The 16293-nt window shown below is 53.4% G+C and overlaps 1 protein-coding gene across 1 annotated transcript in view; it reads right to left on the bottom strand.

Moving 5' to 3' along the window:
- Positions 1–2487: 2487 nt before the first annotated feature.
- LOC104254150 (aryl hydrocarbon receptor) overlaps positions 2488–16293 on the bottom strand; it is a 29644-nt gene continuing 15838 nt past the window's right edge. The window contains exons 3-10 of the mRNA XM_059820045.1: positions 12512–12630; positions 8647–8736; positions 6779–6893; positions 6125–6267; positions 5796–5986; positions 5277–5386; positions 4765–4906; positions 2488–4339 (exon numbers count right to left, since the gene is read on the bottom strand). Of these exons, the coding sequence (XP_059676028.1) occupies positions 2488–4339; positions 4765–4906; positions 5277–5386; positions 5796–5986; positions 6125–6267; positions 6779–6893; positions 8647–8736; positions 12512–12630 (2762 nt within the window). The remainder of the gene's footprint in view (positions 4340–4764; positions 4907–5276; positions 5387–5795; positions 5987–6124; positions 6268–6778; positions 6894–8646; positions 8737–12511; positions 12631–16293) is intronic.

The following is a 16293-nucleotide window of genomic DNA, read 5'->3' as shown; positions in this document are numbered from 1 at the left end:
TGTGCATGCCCACAGTAGCTGGGGAGAGTGAGAACAAGTGTGTCACACACCCACCCTGGGCTGGGCACACAGGGCTGCGCACTCACCCGGAGGGAGGGGGTACGTGCATGCCCCAGCCATGGCTCCCCCAGTCTTTCCAAAATGCTCCACCTTGTCACATGCAGCAACAGGGCCGGGCACCGAGCAAGGTCAGAGCACAAACATACGGAGCAGCAACCTGTGTTTTCGTTGCCTGTAATCTCAGAGGGTGTCCACACAGCTGTGTTCCTCCCCCAAATTACCCTGAACAGGGCAAAGCACAGCCCTTCCCTGTGCGCAGTCCCAGCCCCACATCTCCCGGGGTGCAGGAGGAGGGGGGCGGTGAGTCAGGACTGTCATCCTCCTGCAGCCAAAGCCCAGAGAAATCAGACTCGGGGCTAAGCCGAAAGAAGGCTTTTTCAAATATTTGCTCAGTCAAGAGGGAAATGGAGACACACCGTTTCAGGTCAAAACAAACCATCACCACTATACAAAGCAAATTGCCTTTTAATACGTAACTAAAAGCAGGGGGTGAGTTTCAGGACATCTTTTTCTCCTCAGCATCATCCATCTGCCAACAGCAATACAAAGAAATCACAAAGCGTAAAATGTGACACTGCCACGAAAATAGATGTTATATGCACATACACAAACGTATAAAGAGGTAAGACACAAGTAACAGAGCACCAGGGGTCTGTCTCAGCCCGAACCAGCAGAGCCTGGTGGGGTGCCCCCACCCCAAGGGCACCAGCACCGGTATCTCCTGCAGGATGGGGAGCCCTCAGCACACCCCCAGCTGGGGCCGTGCACTGTTTCACATCACCTTACAGGTGACAGGACACTAAAGGCTGGTGAGCAGTGTCCGCCCCGCTGCTTTTCAGGTCCACTGACTTGTAAGGCTCCCCTATCACAGCCAGTCAGCTCCTTGCCCCATCCTAGGTGCTCCTCCAGGCCACTTCGGAAGGGTCCGGCACATTTCCAGCACCGCTCTGCTCCCAGCCTGCAGCCAGGAGCTCAACCCTTCCTGAGCCCCATCCTGCCCTGCGAGCAGCCCCGGCACAGCGAGGACAAGCAGGGCATGAAGGAAGAGACTGAAGGAGATGAGGCCACTCCACACCAGGACACGTGCAGTCTTGCTGCTTGGGCTAGCTCTGCACTAATTACTGTTTTTACTCACCATGCTTAATACTGGTGTGAGAGGCAGACATGATGCTCAGGGCGATGGGTGCAAGCGAGGAAGATGTGGAGGTCCCCAACCATGCTGATCAAGCTGGCTTGCCACATCTGGTCTTGAATCAAACCCCACCCCCCATCATTGCTTTTTCCATGGGTTTTCCCTGACAGATCCGGGATAATTTGCCCCATGGTGTGAAAAAAAATTTAACAACATCTTAGGTTAAAAAATACAAAAGAAAGGGAATTCAACAAAGTGGTTGTGCTGGTTTCAAGGACAACAGTTTGAAGGGCATAAAGGTGTTTGCAAGTGGAGAGGCAGACCGCCAGTCACTGCGTCCCTTCCTGCCTTTTTTTCTCACTGCTTTGGCAAAAGCACACCGTCCTGAGCAACTGTAGGAGTAAACCCCATCATTCCTCCATCTGATGGCACTGCTGAGCACAGGAGAGGAAGGCAAGGACAAGCCAGTGACAAACCCAAGGGGAGCATGGCTAGACCTTCCCCACCCTGCTGTAAAGGAAGGTCACAGCCTGGTACCTGCTTCTCCCAAACTCCCCAGGAAGGCTGCTGAGGAGCCCAAAATCCCAAGCTGCCTCTGCTCTCACCAACTCCACCTCCCACAGAGACCCTCCAAATGCTGCTGAGCTTCTCCAAGTGCTCGGTAAGATCCCCTCTTCTAAAGGAACTGGGTCACCAGGGGCTCGGGAAGAGGAGAGGAGATGGAGAGCACAGGAGGGAGGGAGCAAGGAGCTGAGCAGAGAGGCTCAGGCAGGCTGAGATGATGCAGGGGACCGGACAGCAACATGACAAGCGTGGTCCACACACAAAGGCGATGAGGATTGCAGAGCACACTGCATCAAAAACCAGCAATTCAGTGCTGTGGTGTCTGTAAGGCCAGCAAGTCTGTCTGCAAGTGGTTGCCAGGAAAAGTGTGGTCTGGCAAGCAGGGGGTCCTTTCCATGATCCCAAGAGTCTGACAAACCTCCCTGCTGGGGCTGCATCTCCCTGAAAGACTTCTCATGCAAAAAACACAAAACACTTCATCCTAGGCTGCCTGAAAGCTCTGCTAGGGCACCTTGTTTCAGGCACTAGAAGACAAAATCCTGAGCAACCAGGAAGCATGGGGCACCACTCGCAGGTGTGCACAGCCAGAAGAACTCGTAATTGCCGGCGGCTTTTCAAAACGTGGCTCATAGCTCACAGTGAGGCTTCAAAACAAGCTGCCCACAACCGATGCTGTGCCTGCATCCCCCTGGCACCACCCCTCGCTCAATCCATTTGAGCCAGTGCACCCCTCAGGTCCCACAGCCCTCGCACCTCACCTTCAGCTGGACCTCACAGGCACAGAGATGTTGCCCGCCCACAAAGGATGCTGATGGGAAGCCAGGGCCCCGCTCGGAAGAGGGCAGCACTCCTGCACCCACCTTCGCAGGGAGAGCTGCTGAGCACCTCAAAACCGAGCCCGCTGAGGAATGTGATGCTCCAGGGTGGCTCTCACTGGGGCTAGACAAAGTGCCCAGCTGCTGGGGCACGGATGTTTCAGAGGCATCCTTAAGAAAGGCACTCTTGTGTCCAAAGTGGTTATTTCTGTACTGGCACTCAGGCAGCAACATGTGGTCCACCTGGTGTGTGCTGGGACCCGTGCTGGACCCCTGCAGGAGTCTGCTGTGTTGCACTGGACCTGCCCCACCGCATCTCCAAGGAGCTGCCCCAGCCTGCAGGAGCCACGGCTGGCACTGCATGAACCACTTGTCCTGCTCCCCTTTCCAGGAAAAGCTGGGTTCTGGGGGAAATATCGGGGGCTGTTTGGGGAAGCCAGCATCCCCTGGCACCTGGCTGACTCCTAAGGGTGCCGATGCTTGTGCAGGGAGAGCAGCCACCTCATCATGGAGGTCCCCCATCATGGAGAACAAGGACTCATGCAAGCCCCGTGCAGGGCAAGGAGCGGGCTGGGAGGGCAGCAACCACAGCCCAGCCCCCCGGGGGCTCTCGTGGCTGCCGGCCAGCAGAGTTTGTGAGTCCAGGTGTGTTCCTGCTGCTTCCAGCTGTTTCGGAGCTGTGGCCATCCAAGCCTCCGATGGGCAACCTCCAGGAGAAGCACTCTGAGCCAAAGCATTGGCTGGGTTTGCCTGGACCGGGACATTGTACCACTGAGTCACTAGTGCATTTGAGTACAACAGAGGTGGGCAGCTTGCGCCCACCAGCTCACACCCAGCCTGGCTCTGATCATCAGGAATAGTGTTACCTACAGGAGCAGAGGCTGTAACTTCTGCTTGAAGCGCTTTTCCTGGGTTTGCCAGCTGAACTGCTACAGAGGGCTTGCTGCTGGAGACCAGGACATCCGGAACAGTCCCTCCCACCAGCCCGGCTGAGTTAAATGGGACCTGCTGTTCTGGTTGAGCAGAGCTGACTTCGGATGTAACGGAGACTAGAGAGACCACGGCATCTTGTCCTTGTGCACCAGGTGCCTGGGGCTGTGGTGGGGCTTGAAATGCTGAATTAGCTGCCCAGCAGTGCTGGAAATGAGCCACAGCACTGTTTTCCTCATTGCAGGGTGATGCACTGTTGTGCACTAAGTCCACGCTCTTCCCAGCATCCTCCCTGAGGAGCATCTGCTCCTCATAGGATGTCACCTCTGTGCCTAGACTCTTGCCAGCTTCCTGAGCTGGCGGCTCCTCCTCTGCACCCAAGCTGAGCAGAGCCTCCTCCCATCGCTGCAGCTCTGCATTGTCCACGTTGAGGCTCTGGAGGGTCTGGCAGATGTTTCCGTCCACCTCACTCTTCTCAAAGAGGGTTTCAATAATGACCAGGAGGGAATCGCTGTCCTCCTTGGCATCACCGACTTCCTCACTCTGGCTCAATCCGTCGGGCTCAGCAATGAGATCTGGCAAGGAGAACTGAGGCGTGTTATCAGCATGGGAGATGTACACGGATGCATCCTGCTTCATCATAGCCCCAAGAAGAGAGTTGGGGTCTACCGAGCACTGCTTCGAGTGAGAGTTTGCTTGTGTCTGCAACTCCTCCTTAGCCTGGAAGGAGTCCAGGAACTCGGGAAGGTCATTCCCGTATAGGACTGCTTCCCCTGTGGCAAAGCTAAAAGGCAGCTGCAGGTTTCTCTTCCGCAGATGTTCCTCCCCTTCTTCATTCCTTCAGGGCAGAGGGAAAGAGAGATGGAAACAGCACGAGCACCTCCCCTGAGCCAGGCAAAAACATCCTCCCAACAGTGAGATGGGAGCTCACAGCCCCACCCTGGCTTTTCTAAAGAAAAGGGTGCTGGATTAGGCTGGCTACAATGCTACTGGTGGACGACTGGGGCTCTGGGGAGCCCGTGGGGGGGTCTGCATGGCTCAGTGAAGGGCTGCGTGGCTAGGGCTCACCCCAGGCAGGAGCGAGCATGTCTGCAACCACCTTCTCAGAGCCGTTTTGCTCACGAGCCCCTGCTACAGGAGGGCACGTGCTGCCAAGTGCTGACCATGCAACCCAACCACCCTTTCCTCCGCATGCCCCGAGCGGCCCCATGGCCACCCATTCCGAGAGCAGGTGAATGCAGCCAGAGACCCAGCGATACTCACGACAGGGCTCGCTGCCGGGCAATGATGCAGTCAGGCTTGCCCCTTTTATACACCAGCCGGGCATTGGCCTGCACCCACACCCAACCGCCCTTCTTGGTCAGCAGCCGGAAAACCGTCAGTCCACTCTCCCCCGTCTTCATCACTGAGGCAGGGAGAGAAGAGAGGCAGCACGGACACTGTTACTCCACGGGGGCAGACAAATGGCATGGGCAAGACGCCATGATGTTAAGCATCACCTCGCGCCCATGCTATGGGGGCAGAATAGGCAGGACGCAGCCAGCATGTGATGCCACATGTGGTGCTGTCCCCCTGCCAGCTCCCCGAGCAGGTATCACCCAGGAGGGGAGAGCCTTTATCACAGTCACTCCAGACCCAGGACATTTGGCCCACCAAGGAGCTACAGTACTGGTACAGCCAGAGCTGCACTGGTGCTGGGGAGCTGCAAGGACCCCCACGAACGCACCCGCCCCAATGGCCCCCCAGCCAGCACTGCTGCTCCCCCCAGCGCTCACTTCTCACGTGGTTCTCGGCGCAGTACATCATGTCAGCCGCGTGCACAAACTGGTACCCGGACCCCCTCCTGCACAGCTCCGTTTCCGTGTACCCCAGGACAACCTTCCCCCTGGAAACAGTGCAGAAATCCAGTGACACCGGGGGACGGAGGGAGGGATCCCCCAATTGCACCTCACCAGCCAGACATGATCCCAACACCCAGGCAGCTAGCCAGAGCCTCCCCACTTTGGGTGGTGCAACTCTCCATCCTGGGCTGAGCTGCAATCCCCTCTTCCACAAAACCCCACGCTGGGTTTGCTGGGCTAAAACACAGCAGCCAAGAAGTACTGGCACCCAGTTAATCTGCTCCCCATGTTACTGGGGGGCTGCAGAAATGCCCAGCAGTGGATGGTCAAAAGCATCAGACAACTTGCCACAGGAGCTGGGTCAGAAGTGTCCTGCTCCCATGGGCTCTGGCTTTCTGTCCAGCACCCACAGCTGTGGATTTTGCCATGGGGGGAAGGTATGAGATGTCCTACCGGGAATCACAGGCCATGGGAGTGAAGTCCAGCTTGTGCTTTGTCTGGAAGATCAGTGTCTTGGTCCGAAGCTCCAGGATGGAGAGTGGCTGGAGGGGAGTTGCGATGGCAAAGAGGGCAAGCAGGGACCTGTCCGATGCCTTCTTCTGCTGCCCAAGAAGGGATTTCAAGCGCCCATTGAAATTCAAGGCCTTAGAGGGGATTAGAAAATGCGGGTGTGAAGCAAACAGGGTGATGGGAACTGGCTGTGCTCCCACCCCATGGGACACGAGTGGCCCCTAGGGAACACACTGGGGGCAGAAGGGTGTCCCGGTGCAGGGTTGCATTACCAGAAATCCCGAGGGATTATCCAGCAAGCAACGGAAGCGGCAGGTGAAGCTCCTCTGCATGAAGAAGGGCTTCTCGGGGCGGAGGTGCTGGGGGCTGGATGCAGCGCTGCATCCAGCTGGCAGCGGTTGGTCAGCAAGAAGGGCTGGGAAACCAAAGGGAAAATGAAGCTTTCCAAGCTGCACACCTTGAACTCATGGCCTTACAGACCTACTCCTGGTGGAGACTTTGCTGCTCAGGTGAACCCATGGTCTTCACAAGATGGGTAGGACCTTGCCGTGGGAAATTACCAGTTCACGATAGTTTCCGGTCCCCACTTGCCTCCCAGATGGGAGCAAGGCAACAAGCTGCCCCCACTGAAATAAACAGGATTTCAAACACTGAAAAGCAAAAAGGCTTGTGAAGAAATGTCCCCATCCCTCCAGCACAGTGAAAGACAGCATGTCATTGCTGTTGGCTGCTTTGGGTGACAGGTGGCCATGCCAACCCCTGGGATGGCTGCGAGTCCCAGGGGGAGGCTATAGGACGCTCCTCAGCACAGGGCTGTGCTTGGTAGCTATAAATGCCACCAGGAGGGTTTTCCAGCACGGGGTGGCCATGTAAAGGCGGCTGGCCGGTCCCCAGGGATTGCCGCTGGGGACTGCCCCGGCACTCACCATTGGCAGCGTGCTGGGTGCTGCCGGACGCCGGGGCCCCGTGCAGCTGGCGGCGGAAGGCGGCTCTGTCATCCGTGTGGATCAGCTCATACACGCTCTGGTAGATGAGATCCGACTGGAATGACACAAGGGGAAAAGAGCGTCGACTCCTGCCCAGCCTGGCAGAGGTGTCTGGAAGAGGACAAGGCAGGAGGTTTTCCTTTGTGGGTACCAAAAGTGCTGTGATTGAGTGTAAAGAAACAGGAAAATACAACCAGCTTTGCGTACTGCATGGAGAGCAAGGACCTGGGGAAATCATGGGAATGGCTCAGAGGTTTCTAGAAACAAAAGAAATGTCCATGTCTGAGTAACCCTGGCTGCTCAGGAGTGTCAATACCACCCACTTCCCCAGTGACCCCCGGCAATAGCTAAGCAGAGCTTTCTACCCTGTTCCCCACACCAGCAAGGCTGAGGTTCTCCTGGCGTCACCAAACCCTTCAAAGATGTTTCACACTGGCTCCTGACCCTCAACCAGGGTCCACAGGAAATGCTGCAACTCCAGCTCCCTCCCCTGCCACGGGAGCCCCTGCTCTTTGCGAAGCTTTGCTCTCCTCCTGCGGGTTGAACACTGCAGCAGCGGCATTTGCCTGGCATGTCTTAACTTCTAGTATCTTCTCGGGACCAAATTCAGACAAAGAGCCAGAAAGGCTGTGGGTTGTCAGCGGGGAATTTGTCTTTGGGGCCTAAATTGCCTGTCTGCAACAGCATGCAAGACCTCTCTTGCACTGCCACCCCTAGTCCTCTGCAGATTAGCAGCTTTGCTTCTTCCACACAGTGTCAAAAAACATTTCAGGTCGACCAAAACATCCTGACCAAACCAAGCTGTTTAATTTTGTTTTCAGACTTATGTGGGGGTTTTTGCTGTTTTAAAAAAGGCTTTTATAGGTTTTTTTGAACTCCAAACCTGTGGAAATTGCCATCCCAGTGCAAACCATCTTCCTTCTGTGGGCCACCAGGGAAGATGGACTGTAAGGTTGGCCATGCCGCAGAAACACCAGCAAGTCCTCACACCACCTGCCTCCCAACACAGCCCCTTCTCCTTCTAGGGTCATGTCTTGGACCAGCCTTTCCCATCCTGGTCCTGCAAGCTGTGGTGGTCAGCGTGGCCCTGCCAAACCCACAGGCAGCCCAAGCCATTGACTGCCATGTCCCTGCCCTCGGAAACATGCCAGAGCAGAGCCTCCTGCTTAACCAGACATACAGGTACTTTGAGAAGACCACTCCCTGCCTCTGACAGCTGTTTTGATTTGGTGCATCAGCCCATGAGGATCCTTCTACAGTGAGCCGGGAAAGGGTGCAAAGAGAGGACAAAGAAGAAAACACACCAGTCTCCGCAGGCGTGCCAGGAACCCATGAAACAAAATGGGTTTGGCAGCCTCATGGCCCTCCTCTTGACTCAGTCCTTTGGCCAAAGGAGCTGGACATCAGGGGAATAGGAGGTAACACGATGAACGTGGGGAGAGCCCTGCTTTTCCTTGGCATCCCGTGTAACGCGCAGTAGTTCAGGGCACTGACACTGCTCACCAGTGTGATACCCTCAGGTCTCTAAGTGAGAGCATATGTGCCCAGCAGCATGATGCAAGAAAAATCTCACACCCCTCTTACACACAAAGACAAAGACAGCTTGTATCTGTTCCTACTAAAGTCACAAGCATGCTTGCTGGCTTTCACAGCCCTCAAAGAACATGACTCATTTGAAAATGTACATCAAAAATTACCCAGCAGAGTTAGGAAGGGAGAAAAGAAAGCCCTGGCATGGCTATCAGCACCTCCTTCCCAGACCTAGGACTGTATCCATCTGTTCACAGCCAGGAAAAAGCAGTACCCACCTGATGAAAGCCCAGGTAGTCCTGTACAGTAGGGGAGATGTAGAAGATGTAACCATCTCCAGTCACAGCGATGACAAATCCATTGAGTGCCTGAAAGCATAAGTTGAGCCCAGAGTTACTCTCCCTAGGTTCAATCCAGCTGCTGAAAGATGAACTTCTCCAGGTGTTTCTTCAGCATTCAGGGACAGAAAAGGATCTTCTTTGTCAACAAGGAACACACAAAAAGAGGAAGCACCTTAAAACCAAACCTAAGCAGAATTAAAAGCTTTGTGTGGTTGCTTTTCCTTCAGTGTTAGCATAAGCAATGATCAAAGGTGGATTGACCATTTTTTCCAGACCCATCGTCAAGATCATCTCACCACAGGGCAGCTCCTGCATCAGGAAGGACCAGCTAAGAAGAGGTTTCATGGAGGACCTAGAGTTAGTTACCTCCTCTCTAGTTGTACCAGTTGGGTATAGCTATACTCTCTGGGGGTCTTCTACTGGCAGACCTGATTTTCTCTAAGGAACTTGCCTACAACTTCAACAACAAGCACCAAGAGGCAGCTGGGAGGAAGGACTGCCCTGAGCCATGCAGGAACCTGGTGACTCCAGGACTTCAGTTCAAGCATAATGAAGTCTTCAGAGATGGCAACCAAACTGCAGTCACTGACCAGACATTTATCCACTCTTTCATTTTAAGGATGACCTCCAAAGATACTTTGGGCCCTGCTCCTCACCCTGAATTTTACAGTTAGGGAGTTACACAAGCTTATTTCGCATTTCTGTATGTCTTCTCCCTACACTTTCTCCAATCACCCCCCAAAACCTGCCTTTTAATCCTTAGCACCTGAGGACACCACTGACCCTCAGACTCCTGCTCTCAGCTCCAAGGGTACATGAACAACTCATCACAAAGTACACGAAGTAAGAACAAATCCAGTCACCACTATCATTCAAAGATGGTAATGCAGCTAAAACCAGCACTTACCCTGAAAGCAAAAGAGGGGGAAAAATGTGGAAACTCAGATCCCAGATTTGTGAAGGCCCTGACATCGCATCTGTGATGCCTGAAGTGGCAGCCCCTGGTCCTTATAAGCATGCAGACTGTTTGACACATCCTCGAGGAGGTGACAGCATCCTGTCCTCATCTGTCTCCCATTACACAAGACCACAATCCCTTCCCATCTGATTTTGATCTTGTTCCTGACAAACGTCTCAAGAGGCCCCATTGTTCTTGAAGGCCCTCAAACAGGTCCTGGCATTGAACTGCCACTACGAGACACCATACTGGGAAAGTTACTCTCCTCTTGCCTATGTTCTAGAGGATAGAAGATAAGGCTTTAAACACAAAACCCCCTAATCTCTATAAAAAAACATCTTTGTGCTCATACCATCTGCCAACTTCACTTCTCGCCTTGCACTCTGCAATTACAGACGCACGGCCTGCAGCTAAATACATACCCAACTGGTAGCTCCGTGCTAGAAAAAGACCAAACACACACCAAATTAGAGAAACTATTCCAAAACTATGGGAGATCGTGGCTGGGGTGGAGGGAGGGGAGCTTATGCATCAAGTGAATACCCAGAAAAAGAGGCAAGATGAAGATGCAGAGATATCTTGTGACCATTTCAGGCTGATTTCCTCCAAAAGGAAAGTATTGTACTAGACAATAATTCTTGTCCCCTGCTCTTGTCTGTAATATATTTAATTTACTAGTGAAAAGGAGACAAATTAGGAAAAGAAAACCCTAAAGTGGAAGTCTGTGTTTAATCAGCATGTGGGTAGAAGTCTCAGCAGATCTCATAAGCATCAGGCCAGGACCTGCCACGACAATTATGGACTCTGTCCTCACTGCCCAGCTCGGCCACGCTGAGCTGCCCCTGGAGGGGACCATGGGGACGTGCTGTTTGCTTGAGACCAGGCTGGAGAGAAGGGTCCAGCCACCCATGCTGCTCCTTCGGCTCCGCTCCTCCTCTTCCCCCATGCAAAAAGGAGGCAGGAGCAATCTGTGACACAGCTCATGCATTTGCCCATTTACAGTGACACTCAGGCTCGCCTGGGATGGCTTTTTTTAGTCACTTGGATTATTTGAGAGGCTGCTGGGTTAAGCATGTTGCTTGATACTGTACAGATGCAGCTTGCAGCGGGACTAGTCCCTTTCCTTTGTCTGCTGCAGCCCCCCGAGGGGCCCCGAGTCAGAGTTTTCTGCAAATTACAGGATCTGATTAAAATGCTCTTTGAAGGGGAAAAAACATCAGGCAGCTCAGCTGGGGGATTTCTGTCACATTAACACCTCATAAGCTCTCCAGATGCCTTCAATCACCCAAGGCTGCCAATGCTCTGGTGACTGAACAAATTGTCATCATATGGCCCAGCTCAAACCCCCAGAGAGTGCTCAGGAGCAACTCCATCATGGGACTGGGACAACCACGGGCTCCCTCTTGGCAATCACATTATTCCAGCTGTTCCTCCATGACTATTACACTTGCAGACAGCTGAGACCACTCCTGGGAGCGAAGCCCACATGGGAGACCATGTGGCCCAAGCTTCGTTGCCAAAAGTCATGTTGGGCTCCCAGGAGTCACCACCTCAGCAAAATCCCCCGCGGGGGTTCCCACTGGGGCTCTGCTCGCAGGGGTGCTCGCAACGGCCTGCCTCTCTGTAACGGTGGGCATTCGTGTAAGGCTGTGCAGGAGCAGGGTTGAAGGCACCAAGGTCAGACTTTAAGGAGAGCCAAGTATCCGTCTGCTAGCGTTTGGAGCAGTGGAAGAAGGGAGAAGAGGACTGAAGGCTCAGAAAGCAGACACATGCGATGTAAGGAACACAGCCGTGGAAAGATTAAAGGTCTTGCACAGACTTGCCCTGCAGCCCCAAGGAGCAGCATGTTTGAAGATGAGATGCTCAGATGTTTATTCAGCAACCAGCCTTTCCGTGGGCCCTTTCTATCCCATTTCCTTCCAGCTTACATTTATAAATTGCAGCCCAAGCAAACAGCATCCTCGACAGCTGATTCACCAGCTCCTTGTTCTCTGAAGCTCTTTGAGAGCTATTTCATTAGACACACGCTGGCCTTTCTACAAAGCAAGCTCCCACCGTGCACTGAATTTGTCCACCACTGTCTCCCAGATTCATCTTCCCTTCTTTTCTCCCCCTCAACCTTCAAACTGAACCCGGGCTTTTTCCACCCCAGGGAGGCTGTGAACTCATGCTAGGGACCTCACGGAATGCCTCAGGTAGGGAAAACAGTTCCTAGCAGATGTTTTATCCTGCAGCTATCACCATTCTCCTCTTAGCATTTACTAGAAGACAAGGAACCCACCGTCTCAGAAACTATGACCAGTGATCATTCCCTACACTGCTGTAAGATACCCCTGCACCCTCCCGGTCAGGATTTACAAACTTGTGCACGTTGGGTCCATGAGCTGTAGCGGGTCCTAAGGCAAAATGCCAGGTTTGGGCTCAGTGACAGCTAACACCTGCAAGCTACAGGCACAGACAGCACCCAACACCTTTGTGAGAAGAACACAACCCACCACCCTGAGCCCTGCTCTCTTCACAGATGTAGTTTATGGCACAGCCCATACAGAGCTGCTGCAGCGTACCCAAAGTGGCAGCAAACTGTGGTGGGGAGTGGGAGGGAACAGTGGGGACAGGGACCCTTCCCAGCCAGGCAGTGTCACTGCTCCCTGTCCCGAGGGGCTCAGTGCATGCAGATATCACAGCGAAGCAGCTCCTGGCAAGGCAGGGTCTCCTCTTGCTCCACAGGCAGGACCGCATGCCCCGTAGCTGCTGAACGGTTCAGCAGATGGGGACCAGCTGTTGTGCCTGGCAATAGCAAGAAGTCAAGGGACGACCCCAAACGACCGAGCTACGGCACAATACCTGGAGCAGCAATTCCCCCTCAGGAAACAGCTCCCCGTCGACCTGTAGGTCTCTCTGTCCATTCCCTCCTGGGACTCTGGGCTGATCCAGCACACAGTTGCCAACATCTGTAGCTGCTGCTGCAAGCAAGAGGGCAAGAAATCAGCATGGAAGGGGCAAGCCAGGCGCCTCTCCCTCCTCCTCCCCACCCCAGTGCTACTCATGCATGGCTGCACCACACTACTCAATGCACCGGGACCTGGCTCAGATGAAGATGAGACCAGTGGTAGCTGGAGCAGAGACCTTTTACAGAGCCATCCCCAACTTGCCCAGTGCCTCCTCCAAGAGATTATTTCCCCTGCTTGGTTCCATTTCTGGGAAACCTTGCTTCTGCCAAGGTCCAAGGCAGAGATGCAAAGGATAGAGGGGAGGGGAGTGCTTCTGGGCTGCCCAGGCTAGGAAACACCACCCAACACAGTGAGAAGTCTTCAGGTTAGGGCCTGGTAGAGCTGGAGCTGGCTTCAAGCTGCCCTAGTGCCACAAGGTCTGCAATGGGGAAAAGCCTTCCTGACCTTCAGGGCTGACAAAAGACAGGGGTAAACCTTCCCAAACCGTCTGAGATGCCATCAAAGCACACACATTTTTTCTCTTTTCTGCCTTTGGCTGCTCAGAAGCAGATCAGCAGGTTGGTGACCACGGCACTCCCAGTGAGACACCTGAGCAGCTCTCTGCTCCCAGGACTCCCTGCGTTGACCTCCCTGGGCTGATTCACGTGCTGCCTCATGCTTCCTTACTAGACGCCTTCAAGGCAACGCCCGTGGGTGCAGCCAACGTGAAATGTCCTGCCCTGGTCACAGGACCTCGAGCATCAGAGGACACACAGGGAACCGGTTGTTCAGGGAGCAGGAACAAGGACAGCGGCTCCCGGGGACATCCCCAGAGTGGTACGTCATCTGCTGGGCAATTATCCTTGAAAAACTCAGTTCAAACTCAGCTTCCAACCAAAGGACAATTTTCAAAGTAGGTTTTTTTACCAACTTGACCAAAAACCCATAGGAAATCCTCAAAGCAGCCCCTGTGTAGGAATCACCCCACCTCTGCCACTGCCAGGAGCTCCTGCAGCGTTCTGAGGTCAGGCAGGGCTTGCACACCCTGTGCACAGCCACACCCCGGCTGGGCATCACTGCCTGCCACGTCTGGGCCCTGGGTTTTTGATGGCACCGCATGACCTGGGCTGGATCCACAGGGAAAAGGTCTTCCTAATTTGAGGGAATAGTAGGAAATGAAGAAAAACCCCAAACCATCCCAAGGCTGAGCACACATTTAATTTTCTCCATGGTAGAAGCTCTCACCTTGTCATTGAAAGGTTATAAAGGTTTGTTATTTTTTTTCCCCAGTAGCACTGAGTTCAAAGCCAAAATAATTCCAAACCTAAGAAAAGATTCATCTGAAATTGCTGATATGAGACATTTTGCTTTTCATCAAACCATCAATATGCAAAAGCATTTCCCCTGACAGATCTGCATTTTTGTATTAAAAACCACTTTGAGGTCAAAACGTGGCTCAGATCTATTTACATGTGGAACCTGAGTGACAGCAAGCTCCTGCCCATGCAGGCTTTCAGCAACCAGGAGCGTGTTAAAGAGAATTAGCTGAAGGTCTTGCATAAGGTGACGCAGAGGAGCCACACAGGTTTAAATAAAAGCGGAGAGGATGCTCTGAGCCCATTAAGCAGAATTAGCCTCAATCTCTATCACTGATAGAACTGGGCTACTTCAGCCTCCCCCAAACCTTGAGTACTCCTTGGAGATGCTCAGGCAGCAATCGCGTCTTCTGCCCTTTCCATCCTGTGCCCTCATTTGCTTGAGGAAAGCCCAGCTTGTGCGCAACTCCCACGGGACATGCCTCCCCCTCCCTGACAGCTCCCCTGCGGGTCGGTTTAGCCCATGCCACAAATCTGCATTGGCCCCCATGTAAGCTCACGTTTCCGTTTCTGCAAGGGACGACCCTCCGCGTAGACGCTTCCCAAATCAGCAAGAGATGGATCAGCCAGGCCAGGGGATGCGAGACCTCTGGGAAAGGTTGGGAAAGATGAGGTTCAACGCCAGGAAAGTAGTCACTGTGCTCAGTTTGCTCATCGGTCAAGGAAAGGCACATCCCCAGCAGTCTCAAAAGGCAGGTTTGCGGCAGTCACCAAGCAAAAAGCCTCCTCGCATGATTGCCAAGTGATCCCCAAGGAAAAACATCCAAAGCCCATCTGGACCACGGGTATGGCTTCAATTTGCACATGACGGAGCGGAATAGTTTCAAAATGAAACATTGGTTCTTTTTTTAAATTTGAATTCTTTTGAAGGGCTGACTCCTCTCTAAAGCACTGAAATGAGGCAAGCTGGCAGGGAAATTCAAAAAGAAACCAAGTTCTTCCAAAACAAAGCTCCAAAAGGGAGTTTTGAGAGGATGCATGTCCCGAGAGCACATGGTCTCCAAGCTCTCTCCTGGTGTCCACCAGCAGCATGGGAGAGCTGCAACGAGCTGGGGAGAGCTGCTGTGGGCTTAGAGAATCCAACACAAAACACCTATTTGCTCATTTTATGCTTTCCAGCAAAATTATTTCTTCCAACTCTCCCATTGATCTTAGCAAGGGGTTTTTAATCTCCCAGAGATGCTCACTTCCCCCACTCTCAAACACAGAGTGGTCCATTTCTGCACAGCTGAGCTAGAAAATCCTGCAGAATCTATCTCCATGGGACACACTATGATGACCTGGCTTGGGGAGAAGGCCTGGAGTACAGAGAGAGGGTAGGACACCTAAAGAGATGGCGTCCACCAACTGCTTTGCCACCAAGCATCACTGCACCGGGGATGCACGGTCCTAACTGCAGGGCATGGATTGTAACTGGTGCTTCTAAGTACTGGTGGTGTAGAGCAGCTGGTGTTCACACCCAGCCCAGTCCTTACCATCCACAGCCAGAGGCCAAGGAGATTCTGAGGCCAGTGCATGAGGCAAAATGCATGGCACTCTCCCACCAAAATAATCCAGGAATGTGTGACATGAGCTCCCTGTACTTTCGTCATCACTTCAACACCTGTGGTCTGGTCTTGTTCTTGCAGAGGGCTTCGCTGCTTCAAGAGACGGCCACCCTGCTGGGGTTGGCCAGTGGTGGAGCGAGCAGCCAGCAGACTGGCAGGGTTGAGGCTGCTCTCAGAAGCCACAGCCATTCCTCAGTGGTCTAGATGATCCGGAGACTTCCTGTACCCATTTTCAGGTGGTGACCCTGTTCATGTTCAAACATGTCATGACTGGGTGTACTCCTCAACCAACAAGTTGGGAGCAAAGTGTCCCTGTGGCTCTCCCCCTCCAAACAGGTCTCTGAACTCATCCTCGCTCAAATTGCCAAGAACTGCAGGGGTTGGGAGCAATCCCAAGAGATGCCTGAGGACATCCAGATAGAGGGCTCCAGGCCCATGTAACCACCAGGGATAGAGGCTATTCCCAGTCACTTTTTGACTTGGAAAGGAAAAAAAGTCCTTTTAATCAAAGTACAGAAAAAACCCACCCCATCTGCAACATGGGTAACCTCATGGGAGGGAGGGATCACTCCTAAAACATCCCCCCATTTGCTTGAGACAAGTCATTAGTCTCTGGGGGACTTCACCAGTACATAAATCCACGCTCACCAGAAACAACTGCAGGATGATCACCCCGTGATAGGCAATGCTGGCTCCATCTCCTGATGAACGGGTTGGTGGCTTGGAGCCTCCTTCCCCTCCCGCTGGCTCCCCAACAGAGCTGGGTGAAGGCG

The sequence above is a fragment of the Gavia stellata genome, chromosome 8 (assembly GCF_030936135.1).
Source record: "Gavia stellata isolate bGavSte3 chromosome 8, bGavSte3.hap2, whole genome shotgun sequence".
Taxonomy (NCBI): Eukaryota; Metazoa; Chordata; class Aves; order Gaviiformes; family Gaviidae; genus Gavia; species Gavia stellata.
This window is presented reverse-complemented; position numbering and strand designations above follow the sequence as displayed.